This window comes from Ixodes scapularis, unplaced genomic scaffold, assembly GCF_016920785.2.
Source record: "Ixodes scapularis isolate PalLabHiFi unplaced genomic scaffold, ASM1692078v2 ptg001212l_1___fragment_1__unscaffolded, whole genome shotgun sequence".
NCBI classification, from domain to species: domain Eukaryota; kingdom Metazoa; phylum Arthropoda; class Arachnida; order Ixodida; family Ixodidae; genus Ixodes; species Ixodes scapularis.
Genome location: NW_024610117.1, coordinates 531,879 through 555,204, shown reverse-complemented (window position 1 = coordinate 555,204; position 23,326 = coordinate 531,879). Strand labels below are relative to the sequence as shown.

At 47.2% G+C, this 23,326-nt stretch overlaps 1 protein-coding gene across 1 annotated transcript in view; it reads left to right on the top strand.

The window, feature by feature from the left end:
• The window catches only part of LOC8027201 (carnitine O-acetyltransferase-like), a 38,110-nt gene extending 19,904 nt beyond the window's left edge, over positions 1–18,206 (top strand). Inside the window, exons 5-8 of the mRNA XM_040220320.2 lie at positions 4,895–5,067; positions 6,195–6,295; positions 16,609–16,731; positions 18,080–18,206. Of these exons, the coding sequence (XP_040076254.2) occupies positions 4,895–5,067; positions 6,195–6,295; positions 16,609–16,731; positions 18,080–18,206 (524 nt within the window). The remainder of the gene's footprint in view (positions 1–4,894; positions 5,068–6,194; positions 6,296–16,608; positions 16,732–18,079) is intronic.
• The last annotated feature ends 5,120 nt before the right edge of the window (positions 18,207–23,326 follow it).

The window sequence follows — 23,326 nt, the reverse complement described above, 5'->3', positions numbered from 1 at the left end:
AAATCGATGGCGACAGTGGTAGCAAATCAAGGTAATCAGTATCTACAAAAAAAGTGGTGTCTGCATTAAATTTTGGGTAGCTCAACAACTATGTTACCTGTTTCTAGCTGCATGGAATAGGGAGATGGACATCAACCTAAAACATACAAGAATCAAGGCCATTTGTAGGTATCTGGACGATTTTCTTGTATTGGTGTACTACGCAGGTAGACGACCAGAAGCGTGAATGCACAGCAATGGGTCTGAAAGGCTTTGAGATAGTTGCAGGGATCTGTTAGCCACACAAGTATTACCTTCGAAAAATTCATTAAGTCCCCCGATTTACTTCTTGAGTTTCAGCAACCACACGTATGCTAAAGGTATGAACCTAGGTCAGATAAAAAATTTCTTTCTTTCGAATTAGGCTATTCCAGAACTATTAAAACGAGTGTTGCCAAAACGTCGATGGCCTTCGCCTTAAACAAATTATGCAATCATCGAATTGGGCCAAGTTTTGATAATCGAATTACTCGACTAGGAAATTCTAGCTATGCAACTGGCGTCTAGGGAGCCGTTTTTGAATTCATCTGCATGAACCTCATGAGCAAGAAGACAAGAATCGAAGAAAAGTAAGGATATTGACGAAAAATGGCTGTCATTCCGTACATGCATGATATATCACAGAAGCTGAAAGAGATCGCAAAAGAGCAGGACGGTCAAATCGTGAAATCTGCGCGCAACAATGCAGATGCCATGTGCAGAGAAGTTTTTAACGAAAATGTCCCCAGTGACCCATGTGATACCGCCTACCAACCAAAGTGTGCTCCACGCACGACGGGGGACGTCTACCAACTTCCCTTGTCCTGCGGCAGGTACTATATCGGCCAAACAGGCAGTTGCATCAATAACAGAACCTGTGAGCACGCAGCGCCTTTGACGGGAACGTAAGCCGTACATTTGTCAACGCATTGCAGAACGTGCGAATGCAGTGCAACGTGCGAAAAAATGGCAATATTTGCCACAAACGAGAACCTTGTTATATATATAACGCCGAATCAGCGTTGTATACATAACGCTTATTCTTCGCCCAAAGGTAGCGCTAGAGGTCAGAACCAGATGTCAAAGTATCAGCCCTATCCGATAACTCATTCAAAAGTTATAACTGATTTTCTGAAAATTTCGATGGGAAAATGGAGGCCGACAGAGTTTTCGAACACATGGGGCTCTATGGCACCAGAAACCGAAAACGGGAAAAAATGGGCTTCATTTTCCCAGTGAAATTTTCAGAAAATCACTTATAACTTTTGATTAAGTTATCGGATCGGGCTGAAACTTTGGCATCTGGTTATGACGTCTAAGTCAATTTTTGGGTGGAGAATGAGCGTTTTGCGATGCCTAGTTTAGTTCTGCGGTAAAAAGGACCGTGCCAATTTTCTTTTGTGACACCCTGTATGTGTGTATATATGTATGTGTATATATATATATATATATATATATATATATATATATATATCGTAAAAAAGAGAGAAATGCTTTAAAACGTATTTATTGGACGACGTTCCGAGCAAGGACCGCTTTTCATCAGGTCCTAATGTTGCAGTGAAAGCTGGAAGCCCGCCACTTTGACACGGCGGCAGAAAAAAAAAAAAAAAAAAAAACATTGACGAAAGGCGAAACAACAAGTTCTCAGGACCGACCATGGGTAGACGAAGGCCGCGGCCAGGGAAGGGGCCCCGCATGCCTCCCCAAACAACCTCCCGCTAGGCGCCGTTGGGGCTCGGCAGTGTAAAGAACGAAACAAGGGAATAAAACAAAATCAAGTGGGCCCAAAAGCGCGCCCGGGTGGCCGAGAAGAGCCAGCAGAGACACAGGAGCAGCTCGGGCCCCAACCGAGACGCGCGATGGTTCAAGTTACACACCCAAACACCCCTCTCCACCCCCCCCCCACACACACACACACCCACACACTCACGTGCAAGCATGCCCCCCCCCCCCCCCCCCCCCTTCTTTTCTTCTTCCACTTTCCTTATTTTTATTTTTCTCACCGCCCGCCTCCCCATCTCGCACCCGAGAGCGAAGACCTTCCTCGAGGTCGTAATGATGTCCAGCGCAGGAAAAACTCTAGGCAGGCGGTACTCCGTCTGTTCGTTTTCCCGTCGACGTGGGGGTTCCGAGGAGTTGAACCGCTCAAGATGTAACCAGCTAAGCAGGCCGGCGCTCTCGTTAATGCCCACGCGAAGCGTGTTAAACTTTTTAATTAGGTACGATTCCCTTTGCTCCCTTTCGCGTGCTGTACTAAATCCCGATTGAAGTATAGTTACAAATATTTTGTTTATGTGGTGTTGATCGAGACGCATATGTTTGGAGAGCGGGAGTTTGGGGAGTGCGTTAAGGTGGGACTTGTGATTGTTAAATCTTTGACGGAAGAGAGATCGGTCTGTCCAATATACTGCATGTTGCATACGCGGCAGTGCAACAGATAGACAACATTAGCTGAGTTACAGATATAATTTCCGTTTATCCTAAAGGTGAATAACAGTGAAGTCCGAATTTGTACTTTTTGCCTCCACGGATTCCATCATGTGGCTACACACTTTGCACCGCGGCACCCGGCATGGCCGAGATCCCAGGTACTCCTCTTGCGTGGTTTTGTATCGTACTAGCATGTCTTTAAGGCTTTTTCCTCGACGGTAGACGACGCGTGGAGCCTGCGGAAAGACAGATTGGAGGCAATGGTTTTGTGAGAGAATATTAAAATTTTTGCGTAAGATGTTGTTGAGGTTGGGAAAGTTACTTGCCTAGGTTAGCACTAAATTATATTGATTATTCTCTGAGTTTTGAACGCTTGTTTTGTTGATGGCTGTCGTGCGGTCTAGTTTACTAGCCATTTCTATATCATTGTTTATGACGCCTGGCGGATAATTTTGCCTAATGAGTGCTTTCATTAGATTATCTGCGTTTTGTTTGAAGTATTTCTCGTTGCTGCATATTCGTTTGTACCTATGCGCCTGAGAATAGGGCAAACTATTTTTGCAGTGGCGGGGGTGGCAGCTATCGTAGTTAAGATATTGTTGCCTGTCCGTGGGTTTTCTGTAGAGTTTAGTGGAAAGTTTGTAATCCTAAATTTCGACGGTAACGTCCAAGAAACTAATTGTCTGCTGCGATACGTTGTGGCTGAACCAAATAGAGGAATGAGCCGAATTGTATTCCGAAATAAATGTGTTGAGTTCGTCCTCGGTGCCTGTCCATATCATAAAAAATATCGTCAATATACCTTTTATAGAAATATGGCTGAATCGGACGATGTGCGAGGAACCGACCGTCCAATTCCGCCATGAAAATGTTGGCATAATTTGGGGCCATTTTTGTGCCCATGGTGGTTCCGCTAATTTAGAGGTAATGTTCATCTTCGAATTCAAAATTCAAGCACGAGTCGTAACAATTTGGTTAAGGACTGACAATCGAGTATTGAAGAGTTTCGGGTGTTCACATACGCTCCAATTACCGCTGCGATGCCGTCATCGTGCGGAATATTGGTGTACAGCGCAGTTACGTCCAATGTTACCAGAAATGATCCTGTGGGTATGGTTAGCTGGGATATATCCTGGATGAAATGGTTCGTGTCCCTCAAAAATGACGGAAAGGAGGGGGGATTTCCTTAATTATAGTGTCAATAAAACTTGATATTCTTTCGGTTACTGTTCCTATGCCAGACACTATTGGCCTTCCAGGGTTATTCTCCTTGTGTATTTTAGGTAGCATATGGTGCCTGTGGTGCCAGGGCTTAATGCAGTGGAACATTGCCTTAGTTATGCCACCGTTGTCTTTCAAGTGGAACAGTGTTCTGAGAACAATGGACATGAATCGCAATGTTGAGTCACCTGAAAGTTTTTTTGTAAAATTTGGGGTAATTTATTTGTCGGAGTCTTTCATTAATGTAGTCCCGCGTATTGAGAACAATTACAGCACCACATTTGTCGGCTGGCTTAATAACAATGTCGGTCCTGGAGCCAAGAAGTTTAATGCACTTGTTTTCGGAGAGTGAAAGGTTGTATTTCGGAACCCGTTTTTTTCTGAAATAACTCTATAATTTCCCGCTGTACCACCTCTATGTACATATTCAAGTATTTGTTCCTTTAGTTGCTTGGTGTCCAGTGCTTTTTTGGAATTGAGGGAAGGGGGCAGCCGCCTTCACTAGGGCGCTCGTGAAAATATTCTCGGAGACGTAGACTACGGGAGAAGTTGTCCACGTCCTGGTATAAATGGAATTTGTCATACCCTCCAGGTTGCAGGGGAGAAGCTGAGGCCCTTCGAAAGAATCGTAACCTCTTCTTGTGACAGTGTCGTGCTTGACAAATTTACAATATCGCTTCCAATTTCATTCTGTTGAGAGGATATTTCACCGCCGGCGAAAGAGGCTGGAGACGTCTGTGCAGCAATGCGTGGGCCCCGAGCACAGGTGTTTATTGTCCTGAGGTGCGAACGCGAAGTTGCCTCGGGCGGTGTGGGATCACCTGATGTTCCTGATGGGATGCCACCTTTGTTAATAGAACTATGTATCCGAGAGACGACTCTAAGCCGGTGTCACGCTGTGAATGCTGAGAAGAAATATTGTCACGAACAAATTTTTTTTCCTTTAAGAGCCCGGATTTCACGGATCCGTTTTTGTTCCCCCCCCCCCCCCCCCCCATACCGTTAAAATATATATATATATATATATATATCAAAGAAACCTGTGCACTGAAACACAGCGCCAGGTAATGAGAGTGTAGCCTACATCACGACAGCAGAATATGAGAGCGAAGAATAACAGAAACGACTTCTTAATAGAAAAAAAAAAACATAAATCGCAAAGCGGAATTCAGTACATACAACACAAAATAGAACAATCCTGTTTCCTGTCATTATGACGCAGATTCTGAGAACGCGGCGTCTCTGGCAGCGATCCAGAGGGCTGCCCTCGTGGTGTGCCTTGACGGCGGATTAGCAGACGTGGATCTCTACGAGGTGGCCTGGCCCCGGCAGGTATACAAGGGCGGTTCGAACGCCGAATATGCAGCCAATCGGTGGTGGGACAAGCCGGTTCAGGTAGGCACCAAGACGGGTTTTAAACCGTAGACACAAACCCTCCAAAGTAGGCCGCCAGTGCGCTGGAATGCATGTGAATATTCATCTTCGCTAAGCATTATCCTGGTAGATACAACTGGGAATGTACGTGACCGGAGGCCGATTGTTATTTCGAGCACCGCGCATGTGCGGAGCTGGGAGTGGGCCGTGCATGGACGGGGCGGTGGCCTCGGCCCTCCAGGTGCTGGTCACACCACCACGTGACAGTCTGTAAGAGGAAAGCGTCCGACGCCGAAGCGCTTGCCGATCTTAAAGCCATCTGCGTCCACAATAATGTCGACATGAGGCCTTTCTCGGTTTAGACTCGTTACTCAACAAAACTGTTTGCCTTACCCGGGTTTACTGTGCTTTGATCACTGGATAGATATTTTATTGTTTAGCGCTTTACTAAAACTCAAGAGCAGTTGCTGTAGGTAAACGCCAAGCAAGGAACCAAGCAGTTTCATATGTTTTAGTAAGCAACAGAGAAAACAGCGTTTAAGAATGACCATAGAGTATAAGCGAACAATAGACCACTTGGTAAATTAGGGAAAAAATCAAGAAAGGTAACATAAAAGGCATGAATAATTTGCTCTTTTATATATATAAAAAAAAAAAAAACGATTTCCCAGGTTACGCGTTTAGATACCTTCCTAAATTTTCTACATTTTAGCTACAACAATGTCGCACTTACTGTAGTCCCTGAGAAAGTAAGAACGGCAGGAAGCAGCTTCAGTTGTCTAGCCTTCGAGAATGCTTCGGCACCTTGTGCACACCGAGCTAACTCGACGTCGAAGCACGATGGAAGGCAGTGGGCGCGTTTTGGAGGCCGGGCGTCAATACGCGCCTTGTCGTTCACACTCTGGCGGTGACTAAAATACCAGTCATTATTAAAAAAAAATTATGACACGGTCAGGGGCACACATCATAACTGCGCCCTCCTTCTGTCCTGTTGAAACTTTAAGCTTTAAGAGTTCGATATACCCTTGTCATTACTTCGTGTTTTATATTCACATTCGTTATTGACAATGTAACTCACGACGCGTAGCAACAACATGCCCCGTGAAATAATGCTCATAGATTTTCCTTTTCTTCGTCTCTCGATCCAGGTTGTTGTCGGGGAAGACGGAGGGTCCGCACTTCTGTACGATCACACAGCCTTCGACGGCACCGTGATGGCTCGGGTCACGAATCACTGCTACGATTACGCGTGAGTGTGAATTCAGCCGAAATCAAGTGCTTCTTTAAAGATTCTTATGGGGAGCGAAAGTTTATCTGCTTCTTGCACAGGGGTTGCGATGATGTCAGAACGCAGAGCTCTTATTGGCTGAATGAACGACAAACTAGTGGGTAGACCTGAAGGCATCTAGCATTGAGGTATACCCACTATACCTTCAATCAAAGCCAATCAGATATCAGCGTCGTTCTGAGGTCACCGCAACTCGTGCGCAATAAGCAGACGACTTGCTCTCCGTCTTCACTCTTTTGCCGTTATAATTACGCCTAATCGGAAATTATTCTTCCAAATACAAAATACCTAATAATTAGTTTGAGTGTCTCGTCGATGAAGTAACTACGCAGATTCCCCCAGAGTGTCATAATATTTGGAAATGAATGCCTCTAGGTATATACTCCTTTTAGCACTGAATCCGGTCTAAACGAAAGCTAAGATCTGATCCAGCCAATCAAACAACGTCAAACGTGCTTCGCCAGGACGCTCGTCGTATTTCGGTACGCATGTTGCCACCGGCTTAGCAAATCAAGCCCGGGGTAGGCGCCGTGACCCTGCATTTTGGTTACGAGTTCTGTGCTTGTGTTTGTGTTTTCTAACTTTGCACTGCAATTGCATTTTGGGGTGACACGAAACATTGATAGCTATCGCATATAGATTGGGTTCAGCTGTTAAACCTCCTAACTGATACGAGCACCGCCAAAAACTGGTGAAATGTAGTCGCCTAACTGCATATTGCGGTGGTAAAACGTTTGGAACTTACTTTTGCCAGAAAAACGGCAAAAGCGTTTTCCGTGGTCAGTCTCCGGCCGGCGCGCATCTTTCCGGTGGTGATTCTTCCGCAAGCACCGGCAACTTTCTGGCGCTTTTCTCGCCCGAGCTTCAAACGGCCGGGCGAGCGGACGCCAGACTGTATCCGGTGTCACCTCCTCCGAAATGGGAGATGAGGTTAGTGAGAAAAGATGAGCAAAAAGCTTAACTGATCTGAAGTCCCTTCAGCAGTCAATACTCGAAACCATCCAAGCCGTTGGGACAATACCACGGGGAAAATGGAGGACCCGAGGACACCGGTGAATGAACGGCGGCGAAAGCCTCAGCGGTATTTTGCGGGAAAGCGGCAAAGTAAACTGCCACCGTCTGACGTTTCATGTTTGGGTGCCGAAGGTCACGTGATGTGCCGCCGGCGCGTTTCTGGCAGCCGGTCCCACCGACTCGGTCTCGCTAAGGATTGACTCCCCGAATACCCCGTTAGAATTATTCATCTGAGACTGTCACCTTGTGGTATTCTTCGTGGTAATCTCGCTCTACTAACAATCGCCGCCCGATCGGTATGCGCTTCACTCGTCTCCCAGGGAGAGACACACTGCCACAAGAGGACAGCGAATGGGTTTACTGTACTTCTCGGTTGCCCATCCTCGAGAGCCGGCACTCCGGGTCCACCTACCCTGGCTGTCGCCCGTCATTCAAGGCTCCCAGTTGGAGTCCGCGTTCAGGCCTGCGGATCGTCCTTCGGACGCCAGCGCTATGTAGGCTACCTGTCCCGGGCTATCATAGCCGGAGTCTCGCTGCGAAACCACTCCCGGATCGCCATGGCCGAGGCCGATATGTCGAGGGCTTGCCGTTCCCTTCGGTCTTGGTCAGAACCTCGCTGGCGGACCGCTCCGGGGATCGCCATGGACCAGACCAGCCACAATGGCTCCATCGTTCATGCCGTGCCTCAACCTCGCGCAGCACGCCCTGTCTGGTACCTGCTCGTGTCATCTCGGTCGACCGCCTGTCACTTGCCCTCTGCCCCGTCTTCTTCCCCCCTCGTCTCCCCCCCTCCCTCAAGGCCCGCAGTCCGGCGGACTTCCGGTACACGGGACTGCATCGGCCTCAGGGAGGAGTTCCTCCACGTTGATGGAGGGGGGAGACAGGTGTGCACTTTGGTCGGGGCCGTGTGAGGTGTCGGAGAGGCGGCCGCTATTGTTGTTGCCGGAGTGGCCAGGTTGAAGCGTCCGAAAGCGGCGTAGTTGGTGGTAGGACCCTTAATGTTGGTCTTTCTTGGTGCCGGCCTCAGCTGATTTTTCTAGCGAAGCTGGCAGACGATGTCGACCTGTTCGTCGCTCGCTGTTCCACTGACCATGATGCGGCAGGGGGCCTGCTCTAAGCTTGTCTACCCGGCGTGGACGGACTTGTCCCGTTTCACTTGAAAGTCGCCTCGGGCGTGGAACTGGCCGATTTAACCGTTCGTCAGGCCGGACAAGTGTCAGCCAACCTGAGCAGTTGGGAAAACGGATGGGTCCATGTTTTTTCCCGGTGGACTTCCTGGGTTACGCCGTCAATGGCCGCCATTCCAAGAAGACATTCTACGCAGCACAAAGTTTTAAAACAACAAATAACGAACAAATACTCTGCCGGAGATTGTGATAGTGGCCATAGCCTCCAGTGCAAAATTGATTGCCGACGGGTTCGTGTACCGTGCGGCAAACTCGGCGAATTCGCATTCCGGAGCCCTCACCTCGGTCGCCAGGAACAGGGAATTTTATGTGTCCTACCGCAACCTCATGTTAATCCACTTCCCCATCGCGACGGTAGTATTCCTTCAAGTGAGCGATGTAAACTGGGCCAGGCTCCTTTTTTTTGTATCTCGCCGAATAAGCCTAGAATTAAAACACGACTCTCGAGTCTTTACATTGGGGGCACTTCTCACTTCAGAGCAAGCGATGCGAGAAAACCACTAGCTGCGTTGCTCAAAGCGCGAGTTTCCTTTAGGACAGGTAATGTTGGTGTAAATTTAGTCCATATGTTGAGCAAGAGAAGGGATCCAAAGCCTGTGGCGGGAAGGCCGTATACCATACCCGCGTTCCGCAACAGCCGCTTATACCGTGCGCGAATCGATGTACGCTCCAGCGCCCGGTTCCGTCCACGTGCATAGGGGCTCCAGGGACTTGTCGGTCCCCGGAGGGGGCGGCAGCTCAGCGAGCAAGCCCGCTTGAACCGTTCGCGCCTCAGGGCAACCTGGACAGCTACAAGCCAGCCTAAATGTCTACCGCCTCATCCTCGGCTACACCGTGATGCGACATAACTTATTAAAAGTCTTGCTGTCCCTGCCATTACCGTCCAGAGTGAAGTCGAAAAAGCATCGTTTAAATCGTCTCCGTAGCTTTCCAGGAAAGACCCCCTGAAGGGAGAGTCGTTGCTCTGCCCTTCGTTGATTGTTGCGATGACGCGAAGCAAAAACCTGTCTTGGTCCAGCAGATACAAATCGTAGTGCTCAGTAACTCGCCTACCAGCGCTCCTGGTGTCAACTGCTTTCCAAGATATTTTTCCGACAGCCTCTAACAAACTCGTCCGCTAGCGTTCCCGGTGTCAAGTGCTGTTCCCGCAATTTTTTTCCGACACCAACTGCAAATCTCGTCCGCCAATGTTCCCGGTGTCAACTGGTATTCCCACAATCTTTCCGAAACCTCCTGAAAAAACACTCATCTGTCCCCGTTTTCTCGACAAACACTTCCTTGATCACCACATTACCCCAAGCCACGACCTTCGGTACACCCGTCCAGCGCCCTGATTCTGCAACAAGTCCTTGCTGCTTCCCCTCCTGCCAGTCGTTATCCTGCCTTCCAGCGAACATGCGGTGCCTTTCCTCTGCCTCCGAAGACGGCTTTCTTACATCTTGACCGCGCTCCTCGTCATCCCCTCGGTTGCGTCACCTCCTCCCAACCACTATTCTGGGGTACTCGAGAGAGCAGCGTCCGCAACCTCGTTCTTCGAGTACTTTTGGCACTCGATACGAGGAGACACCTGCTGAGCTCTGCTCTGAGACAAGTCGCCAAAATTCCAACAAACGTTGTCTCGACGGGCATCGTTAGCGTGAATGAATAACCCGCTCAAGGAATCTGTGAGACTCTTTGGGGACGACTGAAAGCAGTGGCTTATTGACCGGGCCTCACGTTGGGTGCTCCATTTTAAGTTTTCTTTGTGATAATCTCGCTCTATTAATAATCGCCCCCGATCAGTATACGCTTTGCTCGTCTCCAAAGGAGTTGCACGATACAACGAGAAGACAGCTAATGGCTTTACTTTAATTCCCGGCTTCACTTCCTCGAGAACCGGCCGGCACTCCGGGCCCGCCGACCCTGGTTGTCACCGTCGTTCAGAGCTTGCAGTGGGAGTCCCTGCACAGGTCTGCAGATCGTCCCTCTCACGCCAGAGCTGCGTAGGCTAGCTGTCCCCGGCTATCATAGCCCGAGTCTTTTTTGCTTTTGATGCTGCTTGATGGGTCTAATTTGCTCGTAGCCTAATCTGCGCCTGAACTTAAGCTGAAACGAAATATGGGGAATACATTTAACTGGCTAAAAAGCCGAAGGCTTTGGCCCCGAGCTGCTTTCGCTTAGATGGAACAGCTGGACCCGCACGGCCTCGCTGTTTCCCAGGTCGAATAGCAAAACGGAGATGCCGCCATCTGCCGTCGTGAATACCCGTCGAGAAAGCGCAGACATCCGTCTCTTCTGTCTTGGCGGATTCGGAGTCTCGGTGCGTCGGCGGCAGACCTCCCGCACGGGCAGCGCCACCGTATGAACAGCCTGATGCGCGTGCGTTTCCTCGACTCCGGCTCTCCCCACCGCTTGGGTAGGAATTTGCGCTCTAGGCGCGCTGTTTAATGTAAGCGAGCAGAGTAGAATATTTTAAACTAATTGGCACGACTTCCTGACCTTCCTTTTTTCAACCTGTGAAGGTTCAGCAAAAAAACAACAAAAAAAACTCTTACCTGAAACAAACTGCCAGCCACGGTCGTTATTAACAATTGCAAGAAAACGAAATTAGGTGAATAATTGCCTATACTTACTCGTCAAATTTATAAATAAGCAAAAATAAATATATTATTCCTATTAGAAACTTTTTAAGCATCATCGGAAACCACAAAAGCGACTAATGTTATCAAAATATAAGAAAAAAAAAAAAACTTCCGGCGTTAGAAAAAAAAAAAGGAACGTCTACTTTTGATTTGATAAAATATATCTTCGGGCTAGTTGGTTTCTGAGCAACTTGGTTTAAAACAGCGGGAGAAAACAAGGACAAAGTACAGATAAAGGAAAGACAGACGACATCGCTGACCATTTTGACTCTGTTTTTGTTTATTGTTCCCTCTTGGAGCGCACCTTTGTTCCAGCAGTCCTTCTCCCCGGTGGCCGAGACGCAGAACACACGTGCCTCATACTTGCCGCCATCCTACGGGGGAGGTGAGGCGGTTACTTCGGCCCTGGGCCAATCGCGAGCTGGACTGCAGGCACAAAAACACGCGACGGTAACTAACCGAAATAAAAAAAACGCTTCCAAATTGAGGGCTTGGAACGCTGTGCAATGATGCTCTCGGCTTTTATATTTATAGAATAATTGAGTTAGTGTTTTTGACGATGCTTACCAAGTTTCCCATTGAAACCATTAGTTTACTATCACTAAATAAAAACGTTTATGAGGAAATTTTAGTTAAATATTGAGCTAATCGATGTATTTCTTTTTCAATACTCAATTTCGAAGGTGGCTGGAAATTATTTTCCGGAAATATTAATTGATTTGTGGACCATCTCATTTTTATGAATTTTCAAAAGTTTTCGTTGAAAATTTTTATATATAGGTAAGGACACCCACCACAACGTACGCTGTGGTGTGATCGATCAGATCAGGCCTTATTGGGGCGCGCTCCAGTTGTGTATTAGAGTCACGAAACCTCTTTCTTTGTCTGCCGGTAGGATGGACATCGACTTTTCTTTCAAGTAAATCTCAACTCTCTTAATCCAACCGCGTCGCGACCGGCCAGACTTAGGAAACAAACGTGTCTGGCTGTAATGGCAGCTCTGCACATGCGCTTTTCTCTTGGCGCGCATGCTTTGACCTTGACACAAGCTGGCGCCAGAGATATATCCGCTTCAAATCATTCATAAAATTGTTTTTCGGAGTGCTTGAGGCATTAAAACTAATTTCAGTGAGGAAGCTGCGCATATGCAACACACACAGTACAAGTGCCATGTTTCACATGACGCGGCGCACTTAGAAAACGTTTAAAACTATCGTGTCTCCCATAGAGAAGCACGGGAAACCGGAGCCGGGACAGGCTGCCATTAGCCTCATAGCGAGCAGACATCTGATGGCGTCGATTTGAACCAAGGCGAGGAGAGGATTTTATCTGGGTGGCTACAACGCGCTCAATGTCCAAATTCATATATACGAGTATCCTACACTGTTTGGGCGGGACCAACAAGATGGCTAAATTTCTGTGGTTGTACAGAACAAATGTATCTAAAGTACGCAGTCTTATTGGGTTGCGGGATTATACGATTGAATCGAATAGCACATTGAATCGAAGCTTGGACACTGGTAATGCTATGTGCCATCATTAAATGTAATTTTTAATGAAAAAAAAACGCTTCCTATAATGGAGCTTTAAAACAAAATACGCTCTTTCAGCGCACGCTGGTTCTAAAATTAGTATTTACGTTAGCGCATGCTAAGACAGAAATTTGAGAATAGCGTTCGTCCGCCACGACTTAAAAACCCGAGCATATAGCGCTTGCAATGCCACCAAGTTACGCTTACAATTCTTATTTCACACGCGAAATGCTGTAACTTCCGAAAAAGATGTGTTTTGGCCTGGAGCAACATTTTAGGTTTGTTTAAATATGAGAATGCGATAAGAGCGGTCAACCGGTCTGGTCCGCGTGTGTCGCCTCGGCAAGAGAGGTCCCGTACTGACCCTCGCACACATATCCGACGTCCGTTTGCCGAGAAATGTTAGCGGGTGCAAGCAGCAAGTGGCCGGCAATCTTTGCCAGGCTTGCTAGGTCCTCCAAGCCGGTCGTGAAGTGCACCTCCCGTAGGAATTCAATGTCGGCGTGTATTGAAACTGCAGTACGGAGGATGCCGCCGCCGCCGCGCTCACGACGGCCGTCCACGCGGCCGTAGCCTAGCGGCCGCGGTCCTGGGAGCCGCCTTTTCCTGACTGTGCTCGTCTTGGCTTGAGCCTACCTGTCGCGCATCGCGAATGGTCCTCGAAGGAGCGCAGATATTCGCTTTGTACGCACTCAATTTCCGAAAAATGGTGTACGGTAAGATAGCGCTCGCAAAACGCGGTTAGCGTTCGGCGCATGCGCAGTGGCGAAAACACTATTCTTTGGATACGCAAAGCCTTTGCGTATGCTATTCTAAAACTATTTTTTTATATAGGACCTCAGATAAAGTGAAAGACGTTTGCGAAATTAGAGCGCAGCTGTTGAGGAGGAGGAGGGGAAGGTATGGAGGGGAGGGTATGCCCCTCCTCATCGGTAACCTCTCCTCCTCCGTCGCCTCCTCTCCCCTCCTCCTCTATTTCTGTTTGCCGGCTAAATTTAGCAGGGAAAATGACGTCATATGACACGATGAACAGTACAGCACATACAAAGACAAGGACAGAGATGGGATCATGCACGACACACAAGCGCTGCATACATGTTCCTTCTCTCTGTCCTTGGCTTTGTGTGCGCTGTTCTGTTCATCACGTCATCATACCAACTCGCCCAACTTACAACACTTCTGCAGTCACATGACGTGGTGTTATCGCACAAATTAACAAATTCAGTTTCTCCGCTATATTTAGCGAGAAAATTGACGCCACGTGACCCCAAAACCAATTTGGTGTTTAGGTCATGTGAGGTCAATTTTCCCGTTTAGTCTAGCGGAGAAACTGTAGTTGGCCGCTAAATCTAGCGGAGAATCTGAACTTGCCCGCTAAATTTAGCGGGGAATTCAATTGGTGTTAAGGTCGCGTAACGTCAATTTTCCCGCTAAATTTATTGCGGTTACACCGCCGCCGTAAAATACGGAAACGGACGCCTAAGAGCTGCGCTAATAAACGGAACAAAATAATAGTGGTGCGGCGGTTACTCTCAGTTTGTACGGTACGCACGAATACGTTTTGTGATAAAAGACATGCACTTTACTATACTCTGTGTGACATTAGGGAGTTTTAGTAGAACGTGTTTCCGCCTCCGCAAAGCCCCTCCGCTACCCGGAACTCTACGGGCGCTGTAGCGGTTCCTTCGTTGCGGTAGGCTTAGCGGAGGGGGAAACACGGTCTAGTAGAACTCCCTCTTATCTTTGACCGCAGTCACCAAATTGTATTCAAGCATCCATGGAGCGCCGTAATTATATCGTCACGTTGCCTTGGTGCGGTTTTTATCAACGGCTAATACAATCACAAAAATAAATGCGGCGTGATTCGTGTCGTTCACTGCGTTATTTATAGTGCGTGATTGTTTTAGTGCATGATAGAAAGAAGGCGCACGAACAGGACGACCACCGTGGTGATAGACGTACGGCGCTGTTTAATTAGCTACTAAGATTTGTTGCGTTGGCTAAACGTTTATACGAGTATACAATACACAACACATTAAAACTAAAGACTAAACATTTTAACACCATCATTAACGTGTACGGCCTGTTCCCCAGGTGACACCTTTATTCGTGTGGCAAAACACCGTAAGATTATGGTGGAATTTCGAGCACACTTCGGAAAAGATGCAGAGATCGAACACAGCTAAACCTAGGGTATTATGACCAGGCGCCCCAACTATGAGACGTAGTTTTCTAACACCTTATTGATAAGGTGTAATTCATTTCTCACACCCTCGAAAATAAAAACAATTCGGGGTTTTAAGTGCCGAACCAAACAATGGGCATATGGATCATGCCAGCGGGGGACTGATGATTAAGTTCGTTCACCCGGGAACCTTTTGGCGTGCCAACGAAAGCTCGGTTACGCAGCACCTTCTGCGCAAAAAGCCTCCGGTAGATTACGGGCACATCGGCTGGCTTCGAAACTGCCACTTAGGGATATACGTATGCCAGCGCTTTGTCTCGTAGCCACCCAAGGCGGCAAACGCGGAGATACGGAGCGAGTCTTTAGGCCACACGCCAGGAAACGTGCAATGAATGTTTAGTGAAAGCCACTTGACGCTACTTCAATTGAATAGGGTGTGATGCTTCCAAGACCTCCTTGAAAGGACCTACTGAAAACGGCTGAAAATGAGCACAAACGAATCTGAACCGCAAGAAATTTTATTCCAGAAGCGTTCTTTTACTCTTTTTTTTCTCTTCTACGTTGGTAACGCAACGATTCGCACTTTTGTACGGAGTTTGAGCAAAAAAAAAAAAAAAAGGAACGCAATCGCAAAACAGATTGTAGGTAATCAAAATTGCTTATCAAAGGCTTCGTTCAACCCACAGACGTTCACAAGGTTCACGAACGAGCACAACTGCAAGTTATTTCATAGATTTCCGGATGCGCGTTGTCTTCGAAAGAAAATGCGCGGTCACATGCACACAAACTGCAGTGTGTCGAGCATATTTTTTAAGGCTTCCGTTGCAGCGCTTCACAATTTCTACCACATCAGTGACCACGTCCAATACTCTACAGAAGTTCACCCCTTAAGTAGCATTGCAATATTCTGACGTTCTTGGCACACAATGAAGTAGACGCTCCCTCGCAACCTCAACAGAGGCTTCGTAAGGTCAAGAACGACTGACCGCCACCTTTGTTCTTTAAATTCGTATTCTGAACCATATAACTGCCATATCGCGTTCAAACAAATGACCAAACTCGATCAATCCACAAAAAGGTACGTCTGATTCACTTATCGAGTGGAAACATATCCACAGCATTCCCTTCTTTAATGGCACATTGACATGTCCAACCGAACCGTGATTTTCGTCCGAGGATTGTGGACCACGTGACCAACACGTCACCAATTCCTGCGATCCGGGCCTCATCCACGGACGCTCCAACTGAAATAGCCGAGCGCCTTTTCACTCGCGGATTTTTGAGGGAAGATTGACTCGAAAAGCGTTTCGTCTGGCAACAACACAACATTTTTATTGTTTTTTTTTTTTTTAACAAGGAAAACAAATATGGTGTATCGTTTTGTTCTTCTCCGTTCACTGGTTCATTTTGCCGAGCGAGTCTTGGCTTGACGCGCGAAAGAATGTGCAGGAACGTTGATTAGATGACGCGTCCCAAGTTCATGTTTTCTATTACGACCCGCCAGCGTTTGGTTAAATAAATACACAAAAAATGCATTAACCAACTCAGTCTTTACGATAAGAAAGTTGCGTAAGCTGAGATTTCAGATATTTCTACAAATATATTTTAATGACTATTTATATATACACATGTAGAGATGTTGGTTGGCACTGTAGATGAAGCGCTCGCTGATTCAATGTCGATACTTGCACATGTATTAAAAGTGTGTTGTAAACATAAATGCCGAATATTGCAGCCAGAAGGCAGGGAGCTTCGAAGCATCTAAGGACGACGCGGAAGCAGCTCCACAAAAACTGGAATTTGATCTTGGGCCCGATACGTTACATGACATAGAGAAAGCGAAATCGTCCCAGGCAAGGTCAGTATACCAGCTGAAAGACCAACAATTGCGGACAGAAAGGTATTAATGAACGGTTCACTTTTTCGCCTGCGATAGATCGTGCAGGAACACTAACAGAGAATGGCACCCCTAAAATAAAGATTATTTTAATTAGACATTTGGCATTTAAGCATTTTTAACTCCGTTGTCGCCAAAACAAAGTTGCCCATTCAATTGCACACCTGAAAACACTGGGTCCATTAACACGGATTTTCGTATCTCGACGATCCGGATGATCTCCCAACACATGTTTACAGTGGCGATAATGTTTCTTACGCTGTAAAACGAACTAGAAACATCGGTGCCTGGGCACTGAGAGCTCTAACCTTTACCAAATGTGCAGCTGGATTGTGGATTTAAGACTATTCATCTTGACAGTCAAATAAATCAATCGTTTTGCGCTCTTTCTCGATAGGCGAAGCGACCCGACGACGCACTTCGTTGTCTGCTAGGTACGCCTGTAGGGAGATGCTATAATGAGTTACATTCATAGTTAATTTATGGTCTAAGATCACGTCCGTCGTAGACTCGGGGAAATGCTTTAATGTCATTTCTTACAGAAAAAGGGCTACATCTTAAAATTTCACAAGACAAAATCCACTAACTAGCTGCACATATGGTGATAGTTTGAGTTGCCTGAATCCAGGCGCCAATTTGTTTTGTTTATAATGCAATTAAATGCAAGGGTGCATGCGAGCTGGACCTAGCTGTGTTTGGAGATTTGTGTCTGTCTTTCGTCCCTCTTGTTCCCCTTCTTCAGGGATTATTTTCGTAAATTGTTCTCTTTGTTTTACAACCTACGAGACAGTGGCCACCTTAGGGTATAACAATATACAATATGATGGCAATAGTACCTGTCGAAATTTGACTTTCTAGCCGAAATTTTCTTAGAAAACTTACTTTGTCCAGCTATATTTATCGCGAGCGTACAGCAGTCTGCAAGTAGGTCGTAGCTATACATATTTTGCGCTGACGTCACTTGGCCAGATATAAATTAGCGAAAGGGCGAGAGTTTCAACTGCATTAACGATCCGCTTCTGGCTATTAAAAAGAAGGGCGGACTAACTTCACGTGCAAGTTATCTATATGGCTTGGTTAAAGGGAATCAAGTTTGTCTTTTGTAAAGATGTATTGAAATTGAAATTTTGTATTTCCTACGTTCACTCGTCCTGATTTGACCTTTATCAATTTGTCAGAGATGAGAGCCATATTGTTCTTCAGCAGCAGCTCCCGTAAAACGATACTTTCATATAAAAAAAAAGGTTAACGAGCTGCGATTAACGATTTAGGATGCTGTAACCCATATTAATTGCGATTACCACCACAGATATGCCGGCGGTGTTGAAAGACTCTTCTATCAATTTTCCGACTATGGAAAGAAGTTCGTCCAGTCGTGCAACATGAGTCCCGATGGATACGCGCAGATGGCCATGCAACTGGCGGCCTTCAGGTAAGGGGACGATTCCTTGCACGCGTAACGCGTTTTGCTGGAAATGTGGGTTACGCATTTACGGCGTTCCTTTTTTCTTCAAATTTACGGGGGTTTGTATGGGTTCAGCTTTTTAAACAAATTCTGATTTTTGTTCTTTTTTAGTGTCGCGGTAATGGTGAATGTTTTTCAAAAATTTTGCTGAAGAAGGGGAGCGTATGATTCCCTAACTTCTGGAGAACATTCTTGTGACCCCAATATGTCCCGCTACTAATAAGATAAGGAAACAAGTTAAGGGGTGTGGTCCCGAAAAAAGAAGCAGCCTCAGTGTGGGCTGTATTCTGCCTTAACACAAAGTAAAAGAGTAGGTGGTCTTTTCTTTCCCCGAAGCTTGGGATTTTGCGATTCAGGTACATGTCCGACTTGGGAATTTCTTTTTTCGGGAGCATATCAAAGATATAGTTCCTTAAGAATCATACCCTTCATCTCGTTTCCCTTTCTTATCGGTACCGGGACGTATTCGGATCACGGACACGTTCCCTAGGGATAGAGAAATCCCATGCTCCAGTTCCACTTTCTTGAACATAATCCTAAATAAGCCCTATTGCTTCCTCGAAGCCAAAAATTGACCCTGCAGAACATTTAATCTAATAAAAAAAATAAACGCCACAAGAAGACAAAAAAGGGCTTCAGAACTTGAATAAATTTATTCTTGGCAAATGCAACACCTTACCAATAAACGCTTGTTGACACACTTGACCTAAAACTTCCTTTATGCCGTTTGTGACCGTATACGACAGGCTAGGGTGCCTCCATCTACCGGCCGCTCCACTGATAGGGTCCGGCTTAGCCACACTGAACGCTTTGTGTCCGCTAAGCGTTTTTGCGGAGAAAAATGAGCCACAACTTGGTAAAATTACGCACATTGTGCCATAAGTGTTGGCCCTAAATAATCACAGTTTCATTGACGTTTCTTCAGCAAAAGAAAGTTGTGTTAGAAGCATACAGCTCCTGCGTCGCGAATTTGAGACCAGATTCAGGGAGAACTTCTTAGTTTACGACAACTTAGGTAAGAAGTTCGTAAGTTAAGAACATCGTAGGAAGAGGAGAAAACGGTATTCACGAACGCGTTCTTTGATGAGAGGAAAAAAGCGACGTTCTCGTACGGAAAAACTAGAACTTACCGGTGCTGTTGCTATGGCGACGGCGTCTTCGGCAGCACGAACAACTAATCGGAGAACTCGGCATGATTTGGAGCAGTTCGGAGCACGTGAATTTTTAACAACACAAGCGGCCTTTCCACCACCGCTTGTCTGGGATTATTCGTGTCCGTGCAGTGATATGTCGACGCTAACACGATTTTAACGTGCCCGAATGCCGAGGCCGGGATGCGTAACCGCCTTCGTCGACTGCTACGAACTAGATCGATACGAAGTTGACACAACTGTCATCGTTTGTAAAAGACGGTCCGTGTCAGTCGTTTACATAGCACTGTAGGTGGAAACAAATTACCGCGGCGTTCTTCCCGGCCTAGGAGTTGTAGGAGCGAGCCGAAGTTAAAAAAGATACGTTTGAACTACGAGAGTGTCAACAAGAGCCACGTAAATACCTGTTCACATTCGGAGCAGACGCGCGCGTTTGATCTAAGGACTGGATTCGCGCTGTTGAACCGCGAATTAATAATCGTTTCGGGACCGGTCTTTTGCGATTGCAACTCGATACTGACGTGACACTCGGCAAAGAAAGGTTGGACTAGCATCGCGTAGCTCCCACGGACTGTTATAGCTCGACAGTGACGTGCATCGCCGAAGCCAAAGGGGCCGAAGGTGCTGAACTGACGTACAATTCACACCCTCCTCCTCGCCTCCCCTTCGGAACCTATTCGCTTCCATGCTCTACAGAAGCGTGGCGAGAGTCAGAATGCAAACGGGGCTCAATATTTCGTCTTTCGGACGTGCTCGAGATAAGAAGCCAGAAAGACGGGAACGTGGAGCCGCGGAGGTACTTGTACGTACCAATACGCGGTCAGAGATCCTCGCGAGGCCCCGAACTCGAAGCAGGGGTCTAAGGCGGCGCCCGTTTGAGGGAATATCTTTCTCAATCAGAGGCGATGGCCGTTCCCCCTGGGTCATTCAAAGAACTTGCCCTTTAATCCTGAGCTCCTTTGCAGTGACCTGCATTCGTGTCAGTATAAAAATGGCATACTAATAACAAAGTGTACATACCGTGTTGCGAATCGTGAAGCGAAGCGTGTTGGTAATCCATATGGCGTTTATCTGAGCTCCATATCACACAAACAAGGAGATAGAACCAATGAGAGTCCCTTTTCAAAGACAGAGTTTCTCACCGCTGCCTCGGAAAACAAGGAGACAACAAGGGGAAGAGACTGACCTCTTATTCTAAACTTGAGGTCAGCGATCAAACTATAATACGGGAAGGGTCCACAAGGGTCGTGCGGGCTCATTCCATTCGGAACGCCAGCCGGTCGTGGAAAACCGTCTTGGCAAAGGACCGTCGGAGCAACGGTGCGCCGAGTCGGAGTGCCTGCTAGGCCTATATTCTGCCGAGTTCGCTTGGTCGGGACCGGTGGAATCGTGGCCGTTGGACCACTTCCCGGGTGTTTGTCGATCCAGCGTTCTCGTTCGTCGTGGTCTGTTTCAAGTGCTTTTTTACTTTTTAGAGCGCAGCTCTTAGGCGCCCGTTTCCGGCTTGAGCAGCGTCGCCGTTGGCGTCGCCGTCGCCGTCCGCGTCGCCGTCGCCGTCACCAAGGTCATCCCAAGGTCACCCCAAGCTCACGTGACCTTCTGAGGTCAGGTGACCCCACCCAAGGTCACCTCAAGGTCACGTGACCCCCAAGGTGACCCCACGTGACCCCCTGAAGGTCACGAGACCCCCAAGGTCACCCCAAGGTCACGTGACCCCCAGGTCACGTGACCCCTCCAAGGTCACGTAACCCCCGAGGTCACGTGGTCTCCTGCCCAAGGTCACATGACCCCCGAGGTCACGTAACCCCTCCAGGTCACGTGACCCCTCCAGATTACGTGACCCCTCCAGGTCACTTGACCCCCCCAAGGTCACGTGACCCCTCCCCCCGCGTGACCTCTCAAGGTCACGCCTCCCCGAGGTCACGTGACCCCCACTCCCCGAGGTCACGTGACCCCCACTCCCCGAAATCACGTGACAACCCCCCCCGGAGCATATTAAAGAATGAGGGGAGGAGGAGGAGAAGGAGGAGGGGTCTACCCTCCCCTAGTACCCTTCACTCCTCCTCCTTAAGAGCTGCGCTCCAATTCGGCGTTACAGGGAGTTGTAAACGGCTTTCACTTTTTTCTTGCTGCTTGAAGTCGGGACGCGCGAGAAGAGCACGTAGACAAATAAACGTCCGTTGGGCGTCGCGACCAAGTAACTGAGCGACGCTGTCGGTTATGCTGATTTGATCGTAAAAACTGCGTAAAACAGCTTCGGAGCTGTCGTAGGATTCCGTCGTAACCTGCACAAAATTTATGATAATTTCCTTTTGTGAATACAAATATGTTCTTACGTTTTGTCTTACGCACATTTTTGGCGTAAGATCGTTTTATGACTCGGGCCTCGGAAATGCAAAGCTATTGCCTTCTCATCCGTCAATATTTTGTTTGGCGGCGGTGCCGGCATTTTTACCATGGGTCTTAAAGGCAGCTCCTTTCCTTCTCGACGCTCAAATTCATCCGAGTGCCTATTTTATTTTTATGAAGTATTTTAGGTGCCTCATTTAAGTTGTTACAGGGTATGTAGTATCTCTGCATCACTTTGTGAAACATCATATAAGCTTGCAAACAATATCAACATAAATCAAGTGAATAGATACAGAAGAGTCGAATCAGTGCCATAACAGTCGAAACGATTTTAATTTATGAAATAAAACAAATCTGTAAATAGTACACTCCAAAGCTCACCTAGCACAAAGCGCTTTTTCAGACAAATTATTTTAATCTCTACTGGGGATTTGTACCGGCAACAGTCTTGCTACCACGAGACTCACTTGTCGCTTCCGGAACGTTTATCCACCACACATAAATGCAAAGCCGCATCGCTACACAGCGGTTCAACAGCTTTTCGATGACACCCAAATGTTCACTGCATTGCACTCGTGGTGGGTGTATCTCGAAACAACCCATTCTTATTTGAACCCTTCTCGTTTGAACCCATTCGCAAAACGCCCTTCTCGTTTTAACCTTTCGCATTTCGACCCTTTCTTATTTATACCCGTCTCATTTGAACCCATTCTCATTTGAACCCTTCTCGTCTGAACCCATTCGCAAAACGCCCTTCGCGTTTCGACCCTTTCTCATTTGAACCCGTTGTCATTTGAACTCCGTAGTGAGGTATAGAAAGAAGGAAAAACAGTTGAGGATGAAGGTTGAAGATGAAGCGAAGCGGCACCATCTCTTGCATAGCACACGAAACAATTTTCCTTATGCCTGCGTGCCACCCCGAGTCTGTTGACGTAGCTACGTGGTCACATGGTGACGTGGTTTCAAAAGTGCCAGCGCAGATTCGGTACTTCATTTCTCTTCTGTCGCTGTATTTCGTTAAGATGTCGTCGTGTGGAGCGAATGGATCATTGTGCTAGCCGTGTGTTATTGCTTGTAATGGCAAATTCGGGTGGTCATTTTCCCTGAAAAAAAGTTTTCCCATATCTTCGGCAAGGACGTTCGCGTGGTCAAAGGCTGGCGGGTGCATGCTTTTCGGGTTGCGCTTCTCAGGCGTGTACCGGAAATTTACCAGCAGAAGTTTTCCCGAGCTCCAAGAGGTCGGGCAGCTTTTCTGCCAGACTGTATCCGGTATCGTCACATCCGAATCGGGATAGGGAACCAAACGATACAATGCTCGCTGAAGCGGCAAATAGCGGGTTCGAGTGGCAAACGAAGCCATCGAGACAGGCACCCTTTTGTGTTCTGAGACAAGATAGCAAAAACAACGAAGAGAAAGATAATTTATGTTTCAAAGAAAGTCAACATTTTTGGAAGAATTAGTCCGGCCTGAGCGAGGTATGTTTGCTACGAGACACGGGCTGCATCATACATCACTTTATTTTACAACTCCGTAATAACAAGTTATTACACCGCTGAAAAAAAGTATGCATAGTGATGCAGTTTGAAACTT